Source organism: Equus caballus, chromosome 7, assembly GCF_041296265.1.
Source record: "Equus caballus isolate H_3958 breed thoroughbred chromosome 7, TB-T2T, whole genome shotgun sequence".
NCBI classification, from domain to species: domain Eukaryota; kingdom Metazoa; phylum Chordata; class Mammalia; order Perissodactyla; family Equidae; genus Equus; species Equus caballus.
The window spans coordinates 37,749,750-37,774,659 of NC_091690.1; the positions used below are offsets into that span (position 1 = coordinate 37,749,750).

The 24,910-nt window shown below is 43.2% G+C and overlaps 1 protein-coding gene across 5 annotated transcripts in view; it reads right to left on the reverse strand.

The window, feature by feature from the left end:
• ETS1 (ETS proto-oncogene 1, transcription factor) overlaps positions 1–24,910 on the reverse strand; it is a 125,180-nt gene that overhangs the window by 79,503 nt on the left and 20,767 nt on the right. For all 5 annotated transcript variants that reach the window (XM_023645121.2, XM_070272941.1, XM_070272942.1 and 2 more), the window contains one exon: positions 17,993–18,137. In XM_023645121.2, coding sequence (XP_023500889.1) covers positions 17,993–18,137 — 145 coding nt within the window. The remainder of the gene's footprint in view (positions 1–17,992; positions 18,138–24,910) is intronic.

The window sequence follows — 24,910 nt, forward strand, 5'->3', positions numbered from 1 at the left end:
AGGGCAAGCATCCCAGCCCTCAGCATGCAGTGTCCGTCCAGGGTGTAGAAACCCTCCAATGCTTTGCACAACTCTGATGCAAGTCAGCTGCACGAAACACTGAAGACGCAGATTCCCTCTACTCTTTCAAATTATTCATATGCCCCAAATCACTCTCATCTACCACTCGGAGACCTTTCCACGTGGCTTTCTCCTGCCAAGTCTTTTGTCATCATTTGTTGGATTTCTTATTAGACCTTTTATCACTTATATACCATAAACCATCTGAGTCATTATTTTCCCACCAAGAAAATGTTTTTAGAGGGAGAAGGAGGGAGGGCATGGTGTGGTGGAGAAGAGATTATTAATGCATTAATTCCTACTCATCTCTACTCAAAATAGGAATAAGCAGAGCTGTCACTGGGAGGCGGACAGAGTAGGACCCCAAGTGATGAATCTGCCTGAGCTCAAGGATGAACCAGAGGAGGAATGAGATCAGGACTGGGGATTAAGGGATAGGGGAGGAAAGACTCAGCTCCCTTCCCCTGGGAACTAAGGGGCGAGGGAAACTGACATGAAGTAAACTCCTGGACTCAGAATGTCAATGTCTGCGGCACATCTCCCTCGCAGCTGCAGCAGGAAAACATTGGAAAGCAATAGAAATAGGAGCAGCTGGTCACAAAACACAAATTTCTAATTGTTGTTTTTTCCATTTATATATGTATATTGGGATTTTATAATAACATGTTCCAATGGAGACTTCAGGACAAGGAGGACGTGGCATTACAAATGCACAAACAATACAGTCTGGGACACGTCCCATTGTTCTGAAGTCACATATCCCAAATTCTTCACCAAAGGCCAAGCGAGCACCTGAAAAAACGGAGAAACAGAAAAGAGATGGGGAAGCGGACTCAGGGAGTTGACTTCAGGTATAATACCTGTTGACACCTCCAATGTAAGAGGTATTTCTGATTGCCTTGAATTCACAGTGGTTATTCCTTTAAGATGCCCCAAGTGAATATATTAAGTTAATTAAAAGTCTTATTTAAGGCAAACTCTATCGATTCAGGATGTTTGACAGAAAACTATTAGTGACTTTCTTTGACACCTATCAAAAATGAGACAAAAAAAGAAGTAAAAAAGAAATACTAATGTTACTGTCTTGGGCAAACAAACTTGCATTAAATGAAATTTATACGACGAATTCAAAAGATGATGATGAAATTTTCCTAGAAAAGTCTGCTGATTTTCTTTTTCCTTCTTGGAATTAAAATACACTGAAGTAACTTAAAAAGTAAATACTGGTTTTTTTGGTTTAATTGTAATACAGGAGGTAAGGGGAAGGTGTTATGTTCATATTTAGAGATGAGGAAATTGATAATCATTTAGCAGAACTAGATTTTCAGACTTTGCATTCTTCACAAATTGTACACATAGTGGCTGCTTTCTGTTGCCTTTTCCTGTTTACTATTATTTCACATAAGTTGCTCAAGGCCCAGCACAGTGTTTAATATCAGGCTACAGAGTCAGGCTAACCTGAGCTCTCTGTAACTTACTAACAGTCTAACTTTTGGTGAGTTACTTCAACTACGCAAAACTCATCTATAAAACCAAGTTAATAATTTAACTTAAAAAATTTGGGGGTAACATTTAAATAAGATAATTTATGTAAAATATTTTATTGTATCTGGCTCAAAATACACAATAAATGGCAATTTGGGGTTTTATTTTTTGAGGAAGATTAGCCCTGAGCTAACATCTCCTGCCAACCCTCCTCTTTTTTTTTGCTGAAGAAGATTTGCCGTGAGCTAACATCCATGTCCGTCTTCCTCTACTTTATATGTGGGATGCCTGCCACAGCATGGCTTGATAACCAGTGCATAGGTCCACACCCAGGCTCAGAAGCAGCGAACCCCAGGCCGCCGAAGCAGAACATGAGAACTTAACCGCTGCGCCACTGGGCCGGCCCCAACTGGGTTTATTTTTCAGCTTCAAAATAAAAAATCACATTTCAAACCAGTCTTAGAACTCAGGTATCCTCAATTCATTTAGTTTACTATATATAAGTACTCATTCATCATAATGAGCATTGTGGAAGAACCACTTAACACAGATGAATATTTATGCCATAGATTAAGACAGTTCATAAATATAGGTGGCCTATCTATTTAAAAATATCTGTTTACAAGAGTGCCAAGACAATAGAGAAAGAAAAATCTTTTAACAAAAGTGCTGGGACAACGAGATAAACATATGCAAGAAGAAGGAAAGTGGGCCTCTCCACACTATGCACAAAAATTAACTCAAAGTGGATCATAGACCTAAATGCAGAGCTAAGGCTATAAAATTCTTACAAGACAGCACAAGAAGAAATCTTCCTAACCTTGGGTTAAGCCATGATTTCTTACATATGACACCAAAAGAACCATAAACAAAAGAAAAAAATAGATAAATTGGGCTAATCATGACTAAAAACTTTTGTGCTGCAAACATCAAGAAAGTAAAAAGACAACCTATATTAGGGGAGAAAATATTTGCAAACCATATATTTGATAAGGAAATCCAGACTTTGTAAAGGGCTCTTAGAACTCAATAGAAAAAAGATAACCCAATTAAAAAATGAGCAAAGATTTAACTAGACATTTCTCAACAAAGATGTACAAATGGCCAATAAGCATATGAAAAAATACTCAAGATCATTAATTGTTAAGGAAATGCAAATCAAAACCACAATGAGATACTAGTTCACATTCACTGTGAGAGCTGTCAAAAAGACAGATAGACAATAACAAGTATTGGTGAGGTTATGTAGAAATTGATACCTTTGGACGTTGCTGGTAGAAATGTAAAATGGTGCAGCCACTTTGGAAAACAGTTTATCAGTTCTACAAATAGTTAAACATAGAGCTAACATACAACCCACCAATTCTACTCCGAGGTCTAAACCCAAGAGAAATGAAAACATGTGTTCACACAAAAAGCTTATACGTGAATGTTCATAGCAGCATTATTTATAACAGACACAAAGTGAAAACAACCCAAATGTCCATCAAATGATGGGTAAATAAAATCTGGCATCTGGGGGCTGGCCCGGCCCCATGGCTAAGTGTTTAAATTCGCGAGCTCTACTTCAGTGGCCCAGGGTTTCGCTGGTTCAGATCCTGGGCGCAGACATGGCACCGCTCATCAGGCCATGCTGAGGCAGTGTCCCACATAGCACAAACAGAGGCACTCACAACTAGAATATACGATTATGTACTGGGGGGCTTTCGGGAGAAGAATAAAAAAAAAAAGAAGATTGGCAACAGTTGTTAGCTCAGGTGCCAATCTTAAAAAAAATTGTGGCATCTCCATGTAATGGAATATTATTTGGTGATAAAAAGGAATGAAGCATATACTGATAAATGCTACAACATAGATTAACCTTGAGAATAGTGAAAGAAATCAGTCACAGAAGGTCACCTATGGTATGACTCCATTTATAAGAAGAGAAGTTCAATATGGGCAAATTTATGAAGACAAAAATTAGACAGCAGGGCATGGGAACGGGAGGGGTCAGGGAGAATGGGACTCACTGCTAATGGGTATGGGATTTCTCTTAGGAGGGACAAAAATGTTCTAGAATTAAATTGTGGTGATGATTGTGCAATCCTGTGAATATATTAAAAGCCCTTAAATTGTACACTTTTAAACGGTGAATTGTATAGTATGGAAATTAAATCTCAATAAAACTTATCTCAAAGTTGTTTATAAAAGAAAACTCTCCTTTTCCAGAGGTGAAGGCAAGACAAATAAAAGAGAGAGAAAGAACTTCCTATGCTCCAGTAAAGTCTGCTCACTGGAGTCTGTGAACATCATCCCAAGACCATTTGCTCAACCAAAGTTCAATGGAAAAACATCTAACATTTCCATGACCTTCTTTTCTAAACTTCCTAAGTGGCTTAGAGAGAGGCTGCCCAGGAAACTCCGAATGGAACCTAAAAATATTATCTCCTGGCTTTATAAACATCAGGAACGCTAATGAAGTGAGGAGCAGCAGACCTAGCGAATGGAACATTTCATTCAGGTTGGGAGACACGAGCAGAGTCGAAACTCATCTCTGAAGGCAGGCAGGAAGGCCCAGGAGGGGCCAGATCAGGGCCAGGGAGGTGAAAATCGACCCAGGGCGAGGAAGGAAAGAATAACAGGCAAGTAGGATACATAAAGCAGAGCAAGAGCAACCACTATTCTAAACATAAGCACAGCAGCCCCTTCTCACATCAAACTCCCTGTCCTCCTTCTGCGGACCAAGTTTGGACAAACGAGTGCTCCTCAGGGGAAACTCCCTCCACCTTCATTTTCAGGCAGTTTGGAAAGAGGCCGCCAGGGGAACCAGGTTGTGTGGTCTCTCCTTACCTCCAGTCTGCAGCAGAAATACTCTCCTATTCATTCCATTCTCGTGGTGCTCACCTGACTGCCCAGGATGGTCACGTCTGTCTTAGCTCCCCATCAAAATTACATTGATGCTCCCTGAGGACAAGTGTGCCACCTACCTTGTGTCCCCAATACCTCATTCAGAATAAGGGCTCAATAAATATGCATTGATTGATGAGGCACAGAATAAAGGTGCTCTAATGTAACCAACAGCCTCAACCAGTCAAAAACCTTGAATTATTTCTGATCCAACTGAGGACCGAGACACCAAACAGCCCTCCATTAGCTATGATGAGTGTGGATAATCAGGATACAGATATTGATCACATCCTCTGCTCTGTGCCAAGTACTGGGCTGAGCACTAGGGATGAAGACCTAAATGGTAAAGTCCGTTGGCCTTAGAAAGAAAGGAACCAGCACACAAAGAGCCTTCTGGGACAATCTTTGGATTTTGTTCTGATGGATTTTTGGGTTTTTGTTGATTTTTTTTAAATTTCATTATTTGTTAACTGATTATAAAATCCTAGGTAGTTCTTACAATCATCCTGACAGATGAATTTAATAACCTTGGTTTGGTTATCCAGCAGACCTTAATTGAAGGCCTATGACAATTCAGGCATCTGCTGGGTACAGGGACCATGTCAAGGCCACAGTCCTGCCCTCAAGGTACACACAGTCTAACAGGGAAGACAGAAACCAGTGACTGATCTCTACCATACAGGTCCTCACCGGGACAGGGAGAACACAACTGGGGCTGGAACTAAGATATAGATGATAATAATAGAGAAGATTGGATACATTTAAGAGATATTTACAAGATAAAGTTGACAAGACTTGTGACCAACTAAATATAAGACTATGGTGGTCATCTGCTGCTTTTATCTCCCAGGAGTTCTTCCCTCTTCTTCTAGTGCAGGACCCCGCCCACTTCCCTCCTACGTCTTCTACTACAGCAAAGACGTCAGCCAGAGAGAAGAGGCGAGAAAAGGGGGAGAAGGAGGAGGAGGCAAGGGAGAAGAGGCGGAGAAAAGAGGGACTTGACAAGATTATTTGATTTCTTGGAGTTCCCCCGGGGGGCTCGTCCACTGGACTTCTCAGTTCTGTACGTCGATATCCCTCTTAAATTTAAGCTAGTTGAGCCAGGTTTCTGCCACTTGCAAACGAAAAGAGCCTTAACCAACACAAGAGTTAAAGCGAAAAGGAGAGTCAACAATAACTACCAGTTTTCTAGCCTGGTGATTGGTAGGTGGTGGTATCATTCACCGAGACAGGACAGAGGGTAAAGATTAGGTGACAGAGGCAGGAGGGACAGTGAGAAGCTCAGGTTAACTCTGAGACATCTGTGTGACAGCCACGTGAACTACTCACAGAAAAAGACCCACAGAAGAGACCTCAACATATTAACCAATAAGTGATGAGACTAAACTGCCTTTCCTCCCCAGCTATTCTTTAATTTACAAATTTTCTTTAATGAGATGTATTATTCTATAATGATTATTACAAAAAAATAAACAAAACATGGTATATATGCACGTGCCAAAGTACTAAGACACAGCCAGAAAGAAGGAAAACATCATGTGTTTTAAAGCAACCAAAATAGCATAGATTCTCTCTTGCCTTTCAGCAGACCTTTCACTTCTGCTGGAGGGAGGGAAGAATGGTTCATTTCCAGCCACCCACTCGCTCACAGATGCTGGGAAACTTGGGAAGCGAAAAGAGTAAGTGATCAGTAACAACGAGCGAGGTGCAGAATTCCATTTCCAACCTTCTCTCCTTAGCCCCAAATCTTACTGGTCGAGTTCTCATATCAGTAGGCCTATCCTGAGTCACTTTTTGCCTCATTCACCGAAACAGAAGTAAAAGATTATTCCCAAAGTCAATAGCTTTCTTTTCATATCTGACCTGCTCTTTCCCACTTGATCATTTCCTAAAACATTCCCTTCAAGTTCCCTTAAAAGGTTTTGAAATTTTTGTCTTATGTGATAGAAGCAGAAGGACAATAGAAAATTACTTAAACTACTTCTGAAATATCCTGAAAGATATTTGAGGAGAGAGGTAATTCACAGACTCCCTTAATAATGGATTTCAGAGTCAAATTTCACCATAGCTAATCTAAATCCTTTTTTCCCATTTAGTCCCATCTTTTTCTTAGTCTTCAACGGATCTAAAGAACAGCTGGTAACTCCCAATGATACTTTAAGAAGAGTTGAGTCTACTCTAGTATTTAATCTTAACTGATTTTATAGTTAGTTCCAACCCACCACTTACCTGAAGCTTGATTTCTACAAAAGGCAATGAAAAATTTGACAAGAAAAAGTAATTCCACCAGGGAAGATGAGCAGACACTTAGCACAGGACCAGTAAGGTCGAACATGTCCTAATTATGGAAAACGCCTTAAATGTTAGAAAAAAGCTAACATTTCCGTGTATATTTAGAATTTAAAAGTTTTAAGTGTTTTTTGATATAAAAATAGGTAGAAAGCAAAACAAGTGTTCCTTCAATCCCACTAGAAACTTGTCAGATCAGGAAGGAATTTTGAAAGGGCAGATGGAAAAGTGATTAATTGTTTACTAAAAAAAATACATGGAATTTCCCTCCTCCAGAGCCCAGCCAGCAGGGCTGAGCGAGGCAGGCGGCCCTGGGGAAATGTGCGTAAATGTGCCGAGGCTTCGCCTAGCTCCCGAGCCCCGAGCCCCTGCCTTCTCCCAGTTCTGCTCAGAGACATTTCAACTCCGTTCTTTTCCGAGGCCCTCCTCCCCCATCTCCAGAGCAGCAGCCCTGCATCACATTGAGTTTAAAATAAAGAAATGCTTTTCCTAAAGAATTTGCACACAAATAATCTCATTACCCCAGTGCTTAGGTTTATACAGCAGACGTCTTCTGCCAGGAAAAAAAAAAAAGCACTCTAGACTCACTCACATGGAACAGCTGCGAGGAGAGAAATGGTATTTAATTCATTGTGAAATATTCAACAATGGCTACACTGCACTTTTAAAAGCCTTTTGATAGTAAAACCCGCAGAGAACAGCCCATCCTGTGTGCTGAAAAGCAGCTTCCCCACAATTAGTCTCTCTATTCAGAGGTCTGAGAAGTCTGTGTAAACTTCAGCACGTGCTATGTACACTGTGGACGGCTTCAAGGGTATAACCTTTCAGAAACTTCTTCGGGTTTAGTCTGGCTCAGTGACTGTCTGCTCGCAGAGCTAGATAGCGGAAGAGGAGTAAGGGCACAAAGGGAGTGCAATACTTACGTGACAGACCCTAAGTGAATGCCCAGCAAAGGAAAACCAATCTCAGAAGCAGGCTTGCAGAATATTGAGCTCCTTCGTACCCTTGAATAACCAATGTTGGACCAAGTTGGCCCAGAGGCTCGTTTCCCCTATATGTCACCTCTGTAAGACTTCCATAGGTCTCTAGTTTGTGGGAAAGCTAGGAAAGCTTATATTCTCTTATCCTAGAGGCAGGACATTGCCACTAAGGATGAGGCAACAAAGACTTAAAAAAATGTTTGGGCAGGCAAAGTCTATCTAATAGTTAAGAGCATCAGTTTAGGGGTAAGATCCCAGTGTAATGGGCCCTCTCCCACCTCCCAGAATTAGACTTAGACTTCTTTGGGGAAGAAACTTGACCTCTCCGAGCTTCATTATTCTCATCTGTAAAATGGGAATAATACCACCCTCACAGGAATATTGTAAGGGTAAAAGAGACCACATATGTGTGATCCTTAGCATATAAAAGTATTTAATGAATGGCAATTTCTGTACCTCTCAAGCTGTTCTAGAAAGAAAGCCAGCTTTCTGTTGACTTTCTACAATAAGATTATTTAAAATTGAAGAAGAATGGGATATGAACTATTTTTACTCTATATTCTTAATTTTTTCATTGCTCAGTAAAGAAACAACAAGAAATAGAGACAAGCACAGATATCTAACTGGAAATTCTGAGGGGTCTGAACCATGCTGAAGAAAACCCACTAACAGTCAAACAATCTTAGCATCATGATAGGTTGGTTTGTTGTTCAGGAACCTTAAACTCATATTTTTCAAAGCACAAGGTACTGATGAAATGCCTGAATAGTTCAGGTACGGTTGAAGCAAACACAACAACTTTTCTATTATTTCAGTCTTTACTCAACTCTCCAGGAACAGCCCACAGGCATTTCAGCCACTTTCGTTATAAAACCCACTATTCAAGCTATGAGTGTTGAATGGGATGCTAGCCTTTCTCAGTTAAGAATGTCCATCTGTACTGACCAAAGAAGGAAATGCAAGGACGTCACTGGGCAGTTCAAAGTAGCTGACCCAGGGTGGGGTGATCTCTCTCGCCAGATCTCAGACTTCTGAAAATGGTCTTTACTTGTCTAAGCTAATTTGTGGCAGGAGATATAACAGTAAATGGTTCTAAGAGAAGCTAAAGATCAGAAAGGAGGGCTAACGGCCCAAAGTCAGAGGCAGTTGGCTGGGAGTCTGCAGCATCTGAGGTTTCTGGGCCATGGTTGTTTCTGTATATATTCTTGGAGGAGGATTTCTGTCCCCTTCTGAGGCACTGTTTCTCTCGCTCATTTTCCCCCTTGCATGAGACAGCAATGCTGGGGAAAATCTATCACGCACTGGAAAGTCTGTGAGAAGCAGGTTACAGCGTGACTCTCCCAGGCGCTCTGAAGTAGAGGGACGGGCTCTGCCCCATCCCCACCTCACAGGAGAAAGGCCGCAGGTCCAGAAGCTTCCTAGGTGTGTGGAGAGATCATTCTCAGGAGCATGAAATAAAAAGAGACGTGGGAAAAGGAAAAGGAGAGATGTGGCTGGACTTTAGGGAAAGCTTCAATGCCCAACGTCTCTGAGACAATGGGATGGAAACAGCCTGCAGATTTAAATACACTCTCTTGAGACTGGCCAGAGGGGCCAGTAGAGATTGATAGGAAGGAAGCTTATACCAGGGAATTCAATCCAGTTTAACAAAATATGCTTGGCATGCTCTCTAAATACAACACGCTAAGTGCTGTAGGGGTACAAAGGCACCTTTCCCCTTGGGGCAAGTTCATAACCTCTTGGGAGTCTCAGACCACTTTGAGAATCAAAGGAAAGCTACAGACCCTTAGAGAGATTCTTGCACACAGATTCAGAGGGATCACACATTTCTGAAACTCATCAGGATCAGGCACCCCCACTCTATGAGAATCTGCAGGTCTAAAACTTGGCAGAAAGTTGCCAGGGTTGATAAAAAAAAAAAAGTATGAAGCAGGTAAGAAATCAAATGACAACTGCAAAGGCCACTAGAACCCTGGTTCCGTGGATATTTAAATCACTGGTCTCTCTGTTTCTCAAGCACCACTCCAGCAAGTCTGAGGAGGCCTGGAAAAGACTGGGAAAACAACTTCAGGAATTGGTAACTTCGTTTTTTGGTTTTTTAATGCCACCTGCAAGGATGAGCAGAGTTCCCTAAGGTCTGCGTTCTTAAATAGTAAGAAAGTCTGGGAGAATCAAGTGTTTCTTCCGAGGTCGTCAGTGACTCCGACTGGGATGTTCAAGAATGAAGTGGGGAAAGCATACCCCTATTTAAAAAGTAGTGATGTGGGGGAGGAGATGGTCAACTCACATGATGATGGGGCTCTGAACTGAAAGTTGATGGGGCCACTCACACTGGCTGCCTCAGAAACAGCCAAAGGTTGCCCTATACATCAATAAAAAAGTAATTTCTCTCAGAGTGCAATTAGGTCTCATGTTTGACCTATGACCTTTGGCCCATGAGATATTTATGCTCTCTAGACAGGCAGCGAGGGGGCAAGAGAGTGAAGATGGAAGCTGAAGGCATTTAATAGGGAAAGGAAGGAAGGAAGGAAAGAAGGAAGGAGGGAGGAACCTGATCTGTTTAAAGTAACCTATGAAATCATGAATGGAGAGCCATGCTGTGGTGTTTGCCATTTCCACATTTTGTTCCTCACCATAATTCTGCGAGCTGGGCTATTATATTATATACAGGAAACTGAGGCTCAGAATGGGTCAGTGATTTGGCCATGGTTGCAGAGCTGGTAGGTGGCAGGGCTAAAACCTTGGCCCAAACCAGACTCACAAAACCCTCTTGCTCATTTCTAAACAGTGACAACCCACACGTGTGCTCTGGGCAGAGCGTTACGCTCCCTTACCTATCTCTCTATCTCCCCGACCTATCTAGAACTCCCGCCAACCTCTTGCAAAACAGAATCTAAGTCCAGAATCTCTTCTGTTCCAACCGTCTCTTTCTAAAGCCCAGCTTGGGGCAGATGTGCTACCACAGGCTGAATGGGAGGCATTCAGGCCCTGGCAGTTCCCTCCTCTCTCGTCTCCTCCCGGCGTGGACCTGGATTTAACTTTCGTCCTCGCGCGCCCTCCCTCTGGGCTGGCTCTGCCCGCGCCCCGGGCGTTGCTGGCAGCGCCGGGGTTAACCGGCCAGCCCTGCGGAGCAATGATTTCTGTTTTATTTCAGCAGGGGAAGTGTGTGCCTGCCTGATTAGCCTGATGGTTTCCTCTTTTCCCATAACCTCCAGACCCCCATGGCCCAAGTGTTTACTCTCTGAAATAAAAAATCTGCTGGTGTTTTTCTTTTTGTGTGCTCGTGTATTTTGGGAGGATTGCAGAGGAGGAAGGCGGGGTAGGGGTTAGGGACGCGGAGGCTGGGGGAGGGAGCGAGACGCCTCCCCTCAGGCCCTCCCCCACCGAGCCTCTTCCAGCTGCAGGCTCCGGGCTGAGACCCCTGGCTGCAGTGCAAGAAAGAAACTTATTAATGAGGGAGTTGGGTCTCCTGCTTCAGCAGCTATAAACACAGCGAACATCTGGAGGGAGAGTAAGAGTCTCTCGGCGGCCAGACGCTGAGAAAAACAGGCTGTCTCTGCGCATCCATCCCCCACCCTGCACGCTCTCACACAGCCCCCTCCCCTCCGCCGGACTCCAGCTCCCACACCATCCGCCCGCCCGAAGGTTTCCATTCACAGAGTGGAGCAGCGCCCGGCCCGCCGCGGGTGAGCCAGGCGGGGGCTGACGCCAGGCGCTGCATCTCCCGTCCCCAGCTCCGCTCTAGGAGTGCCAGAAGGGGGGTCAAACTGCCTGAATCGAGCAAGAACTCGGTGCCCCAGGGACCTTTTCCCAATTCGGACCGAATATTTGCGGTTTGAAAAAGTTAGGAGAACTTTTTTCTCCCCAGGCCCTTGGGACTTCCAGTGCAATGCTGTTACTTCCTAGGATTTTTGAGAAGCAGCGAATCGGAGGAGAGCCAACAGAATGCTTGCGTTCTAATTGTAACTCCGCCATCCGTGGCCGCGGATTCTTCCTCTGGGTTACCTTTCTTCCCAAAGACCTACAGAGGCGATTTACGTTTGCACCGGCCTCTACAACCCTCACTGCCCCGGGCTGCTTGAGTCACTACAAACACAGGTCTCTGGTCCCTAACCGGGCAGTGCGTCTCTCTGGTCCGCACCAGGCTCCCTTCTCCTTTCCCTGGTAGAACGAAGCACAGTGAAGGGTAAAGTTGGCAGGTGTCAGAAAATTAGCCTTGGGCAGGATGAGGGTGGGCAGGACTCTTTGACAAAGGTGGGACATCTAGTGTCTTTGGCTCACTTAAATTCACACTCCCATCATGCTGAAAAGAAAAACAGGGAAGGTGGCGTTTACTGATCACCTGCTATAGACATGACCTTTTAAGTAGACTCCCCCATTTAGTGGGCACAAGAAGTCTTTGAAATAAGTGTGAGTATCCCACCCACCTGGTAAAGGTAAGGGCACAAGATCCCAAGCAAATTCTTGCTCTTCCCACCACACCACACTAAACCCTTTGCTTGGACTCAATATCTTTCAGCTTATACTCAAAAACTTATCCTGAAAGTTCCTGTAATCTGAATATGAAATAGCACAGGCTGGAAGGCTACCACGGGAGAAGCAGGTAGGAATAGAAAGGGTGAGGTAATGTGACATTGGTCAATAGGAGCAAATTCAGTCCATAGCTAGAGAACTATCCTTCACTTATCAGAACAAAATGATCTAGCAAGCATGTAGAATAGATTTTTGCATATGGATTCTCTTTCTAATATACTCCTTGGACAAGCAGGTCTGCTGCTCTCTCCTCCAGGGTTTCCTCCTTGAAACCTGTGGTCCTCCCGGAGATGGGATGCTGGTGGGGAGAGGATGTCTCTGCATCAAGCTTCCCCCAGTGCTGTCCCCTGGAAGTAGCTTATCAGGGCAGCTGGGCCCCAACCACAGCCTTCTGTGAAAGGCTAAAACCTGAGACAAGATCACAGCCTCCTCCTTCCCGAGCACCACAACTACCAAGTCAGAATCTGACAGGGTCAAAATTTTCCCTGAAAGGAACAGTCCACGTTACATCCCAGAAACAGACACACACACACACAGGATCAGAACTGTTTTGAAGAACAAAGACCCTGAAACAGGACCTCTAGAAAAGGAAAACACACCCTGAATGAGGAAAGAACAGATATGTGCAGCAGATAGAGTTTAAAATACTGTTTTTTAAAACCACAGGGCCATCTGAGATGGTCAGTTGAAGGAACAAACCTGCTATGAGAATAAACATTTCAGAGCAAGGTGAATCTCCATTTAACAAGTTTGTCTGGCATTCCCTCAATGTTCTCAACACTTAAAAGCCAAATTGGAGGCATCTGTTTTTCCTGCTGAAACTTCCCACCTGGTTGTCAATAGGCCCTTTCCAAACAGCGGCCCAGGTTTGATCTCTCCCAGCCGCCTGGCCGTCTGAGAAAGCCCCGGGAGAGACCGTGAACTCAGACTCGCAATATATCTCCCACTTGAACTTCCAAAGTTTATTTGGGAAAGACATTCTTTAGTTTTATCATTTTACTAGTAACTTTATTTTAGAAATTTTAAATAGTGACATCCGAAGACAGACACTTACATTGACAACATTTATGTCATAAGTAAGTGTAATGCTTCTTATTGGAACCATTTCTTCCATCAAGTAAATGTAGCCCACATACGCACTTGAATAAATGCTGCTTAGAGACAAGGAATGAGTCTTCTCCTTTCTCACACATCTTCTCTGGTTCCAGAATGTGGTGCTGGCCACCGAAAGTGTTCATGCAATCAACGGGTCACTTTCTGACTCAATGACACCCAGATGTTCGTTCTTGGACTCTCGGGCACTTCAGGACGAGTTCTAATAGCAAACATTGGTATCGTGCTTGCTAAGTGATGGGACTGCTTTAAGCTTTGCTTGTGTTAACTTAGCGGTTCTCAAAGTGTGATCTCTGGACCAGCAGCAGCACCACCTGAGAACTTGTGGGAAATGCAAATTCTTGAGCCTTAACCTAGACTCACTGAGTCAGAAACCCTGGGGATAGAACCCCACAACCTGTATTTTAACAAGCCCTCCAGGTGATTCTGACACACTTTGAGAACCAGTGGTTTAGATGAGGAAATACAGAAATTAAGTAAGTTGCCTACAGTCGCATAGTTAGGAAGAACTGATGTGCAAACCCAAGCTATCTGGTTCCAGAGTCTGAACTCTTTACCATTGTACCATAAACCGCCTCTCTCATGAAGAATGAGAAGTGGAGGGTGAGCTGTGAATGTAGGCAGATGAGGTTTTACTGTGGTCAATGACCAAAAGCATACCAAATTGCACTATACAAGAAAAAAGCATTGTCTCGCTTCTCAAATCAAGGACCATGGTAATCGGACCATAGGTTCATTCCCATGAGGTTAGGTTGAGTTTACTCTGTTCTGTAGGTACAGACTGCTTTCCAGCTCTAAGAACTATTTTGCAAAAGTGAACTTTGGTCCCAACATCACATCCCTAAGTCTGGCTGATTCAAGACAAATCAATCCCTGAAATGAAAATTAATTTGATAGCATATCACTCTGAAAGGGTGTCAAAAAAGCATCATATTTTCTGATACAACTATTGTCATTCATGATCATCATAACTATGATGTTAAAATCAAATATGAACAGCTGTCAGTTGACAGGACGGACTGTGGTTTTGTGGCCTGGGTGCACAGTTGGGTCTCTGATGTCAGTTTTCTAGCCGCCAGTGGAAAACAGGCATTGCATGACTCCAGCTGGGTCTGGGCACCAGTCTGAGCTCACTGCCTCTATCTAAAATCGGTTTGTCATCTACTTTATCCCTTCAATGGGGCTGTAGGTAGGAACTAGTTATAATAGTTAATAGCAGTGAAGTGTTAGTGTGTTCTGAGAGACACGGAATGAGAGATTGACATAAAAAAAATGATTCGTGCTATGATGATTGAAAGAAAGGGCTGAGGTTGGGGGACAGAATAGAGGAAGGGAACAAAGAGGAGGCGGGGTCAGCGGGTTCCACTCCAGTCAGACTATAAACAGTAACAGACATTTCAGCCATGTCTTGTGTAAGGGGCTCCATTGATTCACAAGGCTCCCGACAGAGGGATGACGAGAAGCTAAGACAGAAAGGGCCCATTCATGCATGCAGAACACCAGCTCTCCATCCCCATTGGCTCTCGCTAATGGCTCCAGGCTGATAAGGAGGAGGGGGAAGAGGCGGATGGGAGGAGGAGGTAGAAATGAAAGAAAATGATGACTACAAGATTGTCATGAAGAAATGTACAGCTGCACAGGCAATTGCATGCAAATGTGGCTTCCCTTTTTAGCTGTATAGTTAATGTCCTCAGATTCATCTCTTTCTCTTTCATGTCATCTTCCCCTCTGCTTCTTGCCTTGTCTTTTACTGGGCTCCCCTTTTTCTCCCTTCCCATTCATCTTTTATTTTCTCTTCCTGGTATTCACCACCTCTCTACTAAGATCCACTTATATTTCCCATCCATTTCCAAACATCTCTTCTTTCTTCCTCAGAACATCTTTCACCAGCTTTTCTGTCCAACCGATTCTCAACTTGTCTTGGTTACTAAGTATTCTCTCTCACTCACCTGGTAAAGCTCTCCCCATTCATGGTTTCTCTCAGCTTTATTCTCTCCTGCCCCCTCCATCCCTCCACTCCTTTCCTCCGTCTCAGCCTCTGCCCCTTTGTGAAGAGGAACAACATTCAGACAAATGGGCCTAATGGTTCTTCGAAGGCCCCTCCTGTTGGGTATTCCAGTCACTGACAGATGTGTAGTCCTTGGAAAAGAAGTTCATTCATCCCTTCTGAGAGCACAAACGTGAGACGGGAGCGGGGGTGGGGAGTGGCCATGAGACGGAGGACGGGAAGGAAACTGAAGTTATAAATAGGATAAAAGAAGATGAAAAAAATGCAGAGTATTTTTTTTCTCTCTTTCTTCTTACTCAACACATCTCCAAGGAAATGTGCTGCAGCTGGAGAAATCATTGGTTGGTCCGTGTCTTCATCTCCCTTCCCTATAACCCCAAGATCTCCTTCCAGAGAACACCCATCACTGGGGAAGGCTGGACCACAGCCCAGAAATAATCATTGCAACTCCTTCATCTGGACAGCCCAAAAGACGAAGGAGGGGCTGGAAAAGCTCAGGGTTCTTGCCGGATACTTCCATCAGAGGAAGCCTAGCATGGAAGGAACTACAGACACCACATTTCCCACCAAGGCACCACTCCCTCATGGAGGCTTTCTAGCATTTCTGAGCTATAGTTGAGGGCAACCTAGGTCATTTTAGGACTGGTTATTATATGCCCCCATCTTCCCACCCTACCCAAAAGCCACTAGTCTGGGTGACCCCAGCTTCCTTCTTCTTGCAACAATAAAGTACACTGTGGGAAGAAGACTACGTCATCCTTGCATCCTTGCATATTAAAGCAGCTTCATCCTGAGAGGCTCTTCACACGCGTCACAGACACTGTCCCACTGGCCCTGAAGTAAAACCTCTTTTGCTTTTGAGAACATTGACAAGGAGGAGAATGAAAGATCATCTTTCATTTACATACTTCTCAGCTAAAAAAGAGAAGGACTATGTCTTTTTGCTATGAAGAAGAGCCATTCTGATCTTGAGATGATGGGCGAGTGTGGAGATGACCTCAGCTGTTAAGATGTAACTTGTAGGAAGCAGAAGCACCACCCAGAGATGAAGTGTTAAGTCAAGGTAGCTTTAATCTCTGTGGCATTGGGAGGTATAAGACTTAAGCCTGGTAGCATTAATAGGATTCAAGAATTGTACAAAATAGACGTAACCATTTTTGTCTTTTGCTTATACAAATAAAATCTATTTTGTTTAGAATTCTAAAGAATCACCTTTTTCATCTCTTAAAATTTTAAGTCCTTAAGTCTAACCTGTGAACAGGTGCAAAGTCCTCCCTACCTCCTCATGAAATGGGTAGACAGCCAACACATATCTGTTTATGCTGGAGGAACTGAGATACCAAGCAGAAAGTGACAGCACAAATGTTATTATGTCTGAAATCCAGGGTGGTGCCAAAGATACCTCAAAGATCAATGGCTACTGAGTCAAGAGATTATGGAACACAGGAATTAATATCATTCTACCCTGTAGAAGAACCAAGCAACTGGAAAGCAACTCCCATGCCTTCCTCCCCAATGCCCACCAAGGGCCACAGCATCTTGTTCTGTGTCTGTCTGTGTATTTCTGGTCAAAGAGAAAATATGGACAATAAAGCAAACATTATTTTATTTCTCCACTATTATAACAGTATTTTATCACAGAGTTTCGTGGTGTAAAGAGACACCGAACAAAAAAATTGCACTTAAGTTAGTTTCCAGTGGCTTTCTCCCTATATAATTCCTCAGAATTACATATTTTCCATATGCAAGAGTAATGAAATTTCTTATACTAAGAATTCTTTCTGGGAAGAAACACAGATTTTTAACTGGCTTTTTGGTATTTCGATGTATTATCACAACCTGGTCTCATGAAAAATTGAATTTAATATCTGAATCAATCATTTCAGTATCCCCAAATTCAAGTGTTACGTTTTGCATTAAAAATAAACAAAAAGCTTAGCAGGTAAACAAAGTCTAAGAAACACAGTGACTCCTGCAAATTAGAATGGGGGTGAAGACTTTGAACTTCTCAGGTCCTCAGGAGAGTGGATCCATTAGGGTTCTCTGGACTATGACTCCTGTTCACCAGAGGGCAGCACTGTGACCAGCAAGTCAAAGAGTGAAGGGAATGCTGAGAGGAGGAGAGGAGCTTTCGTGAAGAAGAGCTGGGGAGCAGGAGAAAGAGGATAGAGGAGAAAGAAGCCAGATGCAGGTGGGCATGGATGGACAGAGAGGTAGAGAATAATGGAAAGAAGAGATGAATGAAAGAAATTATGTTCTGTTAAGAAGGCTGACTAATTCACACATCCTCTGTTTATCCAGTTCATACTTTATGACTGTAAAACTTCTAGGCCCTTAGTCAACAGCCAAGCTGAAGTGGATAAGTCTCAGGAAATGCACAGTAGACAGAACTATTTAGAAAATGAAGACCTAAAGCAACCTCTCTTGGGCCCATTCCTAGAGTTTAGTCTTCCTGTCATTGGAGAATAAAGTCACTCAATATTATTGAGAGGGTCTGGGACTTTCCATTAGAGAACAATAGCATCCCGTACCCACGTAAGTCATGGCAGCTGTTATTTCAAAGAATGCAGCCCTCATCAAATTTCCATTGTCCTTCAACTCTATCCTCATTCTCAGCCCTTGTTTATGTTCCTACCTGAGCCACAGTGTTCGAGACCAGTGGGAACTTCTTGAGTGGCCATCTCATCCCAGAACGGGTAGCAAGCTCTTTGCGGGTAATAATTGGACTGGAAATCACAGGCCATTCGAGGAGCTTCGTAAGAGTTGATAGGTCCCTGCCTCTGTGACCAGAAAAAAAAGAAAACTTATTAAGAAGGAAATCTCTATTTTATTTTTATTGAGTTACTGATAGGTTACAATCTTGTGAAATTTCAATTGTACATTAATGTTTGTCAGTCATGTTGTAGGTGCACCACTTCACCCTTTGTGCCCACCCCCCACCCCACCTTTCCCCTGGTAGCCACTAAACTGTTCTTAGTCCATAATTTTAAATTCCTCATATGAGTGGAGTCATACACAGATTATCTTTCTCTCGCTGGCTTATTTCACTTAACATAATTCTCTCAAGGTCCATCCATGTTATTGCAAATGGAATGATTTTGTTCTGTTTTGCAGCTGAGTAGTATTCCATTGTATATATGTACCACATCTTCTTTATCCATTCGTCTGTTGCTGGACACTTAGGTTGCTTCCACATCTTGGCTATTGTAAACAGTGCTGCAATAAACATTGGGGTGCATAGGACTTTTGGGATTGCTGACTTCAAGCTCTTTGGATAAATACCCAGTAGTGGGATGGCTGGATCGTATGGTAGTTCTATTTTTAATTTTTTGAGGAATCTCCATACTGTTTTCCATAGTGGCTGCACCAGTTTGCATTCCCACCAGCAGTGTATGGGAAATCTCTATATTCTAACCCTAATGTAACAAGGACTTTATATCATCCAACCACATACAAATAGGGATCATCTATAGATGATAACAGAATAGGACCAACTATTGATCACCCTCCCCCCTCTAAAAAAAAGACACAGGGAATGAGAAGGGCCCCGGCTTAGACTCCGCATACACTTTATTTTCATCCACTTCTTCAAGCATCTGAGGACTACCTTTACTAATTTTCAAATAAGGATCCATGGTTAACAAGGCTGAATCTTGGTCACCTTTTATACAATCCTGCCTTTTGGTTTTTTATGTTATCTTACTCTGTAAAAATACCATGAAAGGAGGTATTTACAAGACATTCCAATATCATAGAACCGATAGGTGACAAATGCCAAGGAAAAGCAAAGAATGGACCTATGTAGCAAAAATCGCTCATTTTTAGTTAATCAGTGTGCATAGGTTTTAAAGATGTTGATTGCTAGACAGGAATTTTCAGTTTCCCCCAACGTTTGGGGACTTGTGCCACTGTCTCATCAGTTTTATGAAGTCCGATAAATATATCATCCACCCAGTACTCTCCAAGGAAGACCAATGTGCTATGTGGGAGGCGATGCTTTGCAAGGAATAGGGAGGCTTATTCCTTGAAGCCAAGGATATATGGATTCAAATCCTGCTTCCACCACTTACTAATAGGAGGCCTGGGCCTGTTCCTCTATTTAAACCTCAGTTTACTCAATTGTAAGATGGGAATAATAATGCCTACCTCATAAAGTAGGAGGATTCAATGAAACAACACGTGTAAGAAAATTATATAGAAAGCAAAATAAAACATAAAATGTGTATAATAAAATTATGTATTATATGAAATGCATGTAATAAATAGTGTATGTGAAGCCTAATATAAGGGAAGTATTACTTTCATATAAGAGACCCTTAACATTCCTGGGATTGGGCAAAAGAGTCAAAAATTACACAACAAAAGGAGAAGCAGCAGATTTATGGAAAGAAGATTTCCTGAGAATAGGAGTGTAATCTACACTGACCCCTCCGCAACTTTCTTTTTGCTTTTTTATTCTTTCTCTCTTCTCTTATGGTCCGTCCACCTTCATAAAAACCCCAATTAAGAAAACCAAACTCTGTTAGAATTTGATGTGATTAAATCTATTGATGTTAAGGTGCTAATTAATAAGCGTCACTGCTCAGCTAATATTCTCATCCCTAAAGAGTAGCTCGCCAACCCCCAGTAAGATCCTCTAATTGGAGAACCTCTTATGCCTTCTCTCCCCTCGAGCTGTAGTACAAGAACTCAGCACAGTTACACTAGATTCAATTATTCACTATCTATACTCTCTTCCCCATTTTGCAGTTGTCCATTCACTTAAGCTCAGTAAAAATAACAGAAGAGAGTATATTGCCACAGAGAAAAATGAAAATCAAACCCAAAATATAGAAGGTTTTATGCACATTAATTGGACCAAATTTCGCATAATATTCATAAAATTATTCAAACTAGGGCTGGGTGAAGTTTACTTTGGGGTGTTCATCTCTCAACTGGGCTAAAGGTCCTGAGAATGTAATGACACCCTTGGGACTGAATGGAGTTGCCTTGAGTTGTATGTCGGAGGCTAACATCCTTGGCCTCCTGGTGAGAACCAGAAGAACACAAACAGGCGATGGCAATTCTGCTGGCTACTCGTGTTTGAGATTTAGGGAATCATCAGCAAGAACTCTCTATTGAGCTTCAGTCTGAAAATGTTTCCTGAATTCTGACTTAGAGCCGTTTTGCTGACGTTGTTTTTTAACACTGTAAGCTCCTGAAGCAACTACATTAAGGTTTTCTTTTGCATCCTCCAGGATACGTAGGTCTTCAACAATACTTTGAATCAATCTGAAACACATTTCCTAGACTAGCTGCGTGCTCTCAATGTCTAGCCCCAGCTTTTCATATTTCTCCAGAGTCTTTCTCAAAATTCAATGTCAAGTATCAGAGCTGTAGGAATAACGTCTTGAGCAAGGATGTTTTGATTCTAAATGGTATAAAGGAGAACTCTAAGCTGCCCGACCCTGTCTTCTTTTGGGACAGTGTGTGCATAGTTTCCCTGAACCAGATCCTCGTAAGATGGCAGTAGGCAGCAAAGGCAGGATTCTTAGGCAGTGGGTAGTTTGTTACAGGCCTTGCTAGGGTGGTGGGAAGCTGAGGAGACATTGATTTCAGGTTTAAAGTTTAGGCTTTCTCTGCTAAGGAAAGGCCATTGAAGACCAAGTGTAGTGTGCAAACAGGTGTTGAAGGAAAACGATCTGGAAGTAATGTGCAGGGGAGAGACGGAGGGCAGAAGGAGTAGTTAGTGGGTTAGGGACAAAGCAGTGAGGTTCCAGACCTGGGCAATGACACATAGCCCTAGAGTGAGTCAACTCACAGCCTATGAGTAACAGCCTCACACAGCAGCAGCCTGAGTTTACATGGTTGGCTTTTCTCGTAAAGTCTCTCCTGCCCCCAAACCAGGCTCTTTGTTGTCAGGGCTAATTCATTTATTATTTTATAAGTGGAACACTATTTTTAAGACATATTTCATCTTTAGGTATCTTCAGAGGAGCAGGAGGGACCTATTTTTAAGAATGAGAAGGAGATGATGTACCAGGTCCGCCATGAACTACAAACGGCTTTGCTGGCAGATGCTCCTGGAAGCAACATGACTTGTTATCTAGACACCTGCCTGTTTATTAGACATTTCACAAACTGAGTTAATACCTATTTCATAGAGTATGAAAATGACGTTTTTACTCAAAATAACCACATACCAGTTCCAATTCATTATGAAACTGTCTCAGTTGGAGAGAAAGAAACAGGTTATTAACAAGTCAGAAATCTGGGCAGCACAGCACCAAACTCATTGCTTTAAAAGGGTACCACCCAAAACAAGTTCGAGTCCCACCTTCCTTTCCTGGCTGCAAGTGGAGGTCAGTTCATGAGATGCAAGCAACACTCTCAGTCCCTGTCACTGTTCTAAGGAAACCTTCTGCCAGGTCCTCACTCATTCATTCCACAGGTGATTACTGAAAGGAACTAAGGTATACAGCACATTCGCTCCAGGCCAGTTGTTTGTGATAAGCATTGTGCAGAAATTGTTGCATTTAATCCTCACCACAGTCATGCAAGGTTCGTATTTTTATCTCCATTTTACAGAAGAACAAACTGAGGCTTTAAGAGGGCAAGTAAATTTCCAAAGGCCACACCACTAATAATATAATGGAGAATTTTAGCTCAGGTCGACTTGATTTCAGACATCCTTTTCACCTACCTGTGCAAGATGAAGCTTGTGTAGCTTGAGTACAGATTGCTCAAGCAGGGTGACTGCTGTCTCATGGTAGATACTAGCTGAATTATAGCCATGTGCATTTATGGAACAAATCTATACTATGCACCTGGCCTATACCAAGTATTACGTTAGATGCTAAGAATACAATATGAGCAAGAAATGAACTTTACCCTTCAGAGCATAGAGACAAGTAAACAGGAAATTACAGTGAGGGGATGTGACAGGGCTGAGTTCTGATGTGCAAGGGGAGAGGTGCGGCAGCAGGTAAGACTTCCTGGAGGAAGCAGAGTAAGGTAATAACTGAAAGGTTGAGTAAGATTTAGCCTAGAATACTTGGTGAAGGGCCTAGAGAGCAAAAGAAAAAGATGACACACCTAAAGGCGAAAAGGACCATATACAGCTATGTAAGGAAGAATAAGAAAGACTCGGATAGACGATAGAGAGAGATAAAGACTGTGTGGCTTGGGGGTGAGAAGCATGAGAGAAAGGTGTTCTCTTGGGCAGTGAGGGTGCCCAATGGAGGGAAGTTAGTAAGAATTAAAGCTGGAGGGACAGCGTACACCCACAGTGTTGAGAGCCGTGAATACCAGACAGGAATGTGGCTTCAGGAGAAAAGCACTGGAGGATGCATTAGAGGTAGTGACATGGTGAGTCAGTTGTTGTCGAAAGACTCATTTGACAGCAGGATGGACTGGGCAGGAGCAGAATGTGAGGAAGCTGACACAGGCAGTATCAGTGCCCTGCAGAGCCATAATAGAGACCGAGGCAAAAAGGAAAAATCAGTACTCTACTAATCCTAAATTTATTTAAAATTTTATTTTTATAATAATTTTTGTATTAATTTTGATTTTTAAAAATATTGCATTATTAGTTAGCTTGATTCCTGAGTTTGGGGGCACCCCTGAAAGTTTTGCCCCATTTGAGGCTTCACGCATCTCACCCTATTTCTGGCGCTGAGCACTAAGCGGTCCAGTTATGAAGAAAGAGCTGATTAGGGTCATGAGGGTAGAAGGGAAAAGGAAACAAGAACTATAACCTATGTCTCAAAGAAAGAATCAACATGACTTCATGACGATAGGAGATAAAGCGAAGGAGGGAATCCAAGATAACACTTGGATTACTTGCTTTTATAACAGTGCAAATGGTGAGCTTAAGAACATGAAGAAGGAGAGTGGAAGACAATCTCACTTGCAGTTGGGTTTAGATGGAGCAACAGTAGAGCAACTTGGTGGAGGGGTCCCAAAGGTGGCTGCATGGTAGAAAACAGGAGAGGGTAAAGTTAGATCTAGAAGCATGAAGGATCTACTTAGAGGATTTGTTGTTAGCGCCATCAAGTTCCAACTCCTGGCGACCATATGCCCAGCAGAACAGAACCCTCCCTGGTCTTTTCGCGCCATCCTCTCCCTTTCTGGCGCTGTATCAGACACCGGTCCGCTGCTATTCATGGGGCTCTAAGGGCCAATTTTTTCAGAAGTGGGTGGCCAGGTCCTTCTTCCTAGTCTGTCTACTCTGGAAACTCTGCTGAAACCTGTCCACCACGGGTGACCCTGCTGGTATTTGAAATACCGGTGGCAGACCTTTCAGCATCACAGCAACACAGAGCCACCACAGTGTGACAACCAAGAGACGGTCGGTGTGGTTCTCTGACCAGGAAATGAACCTAGACAGCAGTAGTGAGAGCGCTGAATCTTAACCATTAGACCACCAGGGCTGGTCAGTTAAAGTATAGAGTCCAGAAAAATAGCAGTTACAATGAAAAGAGAAAGGATCAAAAACAGCGTGCAAAGTTGCCAAGAGTGAGGAGGAGAAATTATGAGGAACACAACAAGGAAGGACCAGGTAAAGACATCAGAGGAAAAACAAGAAAGTGTCCAGTGTCAGGGAAGCCAAGAGCAGAGCTCCAAGAACCAGGAGTGGTTAGCAAGCGGCCGCTAAGGAAAGGGTGGTAGCCAGGCAGGCTTAGGGGGATTGGGTCCCCTGGGCATCTCAGGAAAGCAGGCATCCTTGCCCTGCTCTGTCACACACACGGTGACAAGCCGCCTCGGGATCAGCACTGCTCTCCCTGTCCTCTCAGAAACTAACTGTCAGAAGACATGAGCCCATCTCCTAAATGCTTTGCCTTTCTGATCCTGGAAACGAATGAAAAGAAGCCCTGGAACAATAGACACAGGCTTATCCCTGCTCTGCTCTAACGGCCACTGCCACAGCTGACCACCTGACTCCTCCTCCTGTGAGAGTCTCGTCTGTTCTGTTACCTCTCTCTAGTTCCACTTCTCAATGCTTCTGTCAGGGGCCTCTATCTGCCTTCTCTGCCCCACGTACCTACCTCTTTCTCCACCCTAGCCCCCCAAGCCTCCCAGCCAGTGCTTCTGCTCATAGTCTTCCTTCTCCCTGCCCGACCAGGACCCTCAAAATTGGGAAAAAGGGAATAGGGGAACACTCTCACAACACTAAATTGCAAAGATTGGAGTCTGCGTGTCTGTAAGAGTATGTGTGATTGGTTCTTCAAGTTCGTTTCTCTTAGCCAAGCCGCCTTAAATGTTCAGGGGCTTGCTTCTTAAATCCCTCCTTACTATTTACTCAGTGCACAAACTCTGTGGGAGCAAATCTGTCTTGTCTTTGATGAACTTCAGAATCCTAGGGTTTAGCCTTAGCACTGGGCCATAAACATATAATACACAATAGATATTTCTAGATGCTACTGCTTAAAAAAATGTACACTCAGAGGTAAAGCTGAGTTAACACTGGATGGGTCGGCTCGGGGGTTTGCCATCAACAGGGATAACTCTATATTATTCTAGGAATGTCATAGATGTTCGTATGCTCTGGTAGGAAGAAAGAAGACTGGAAATC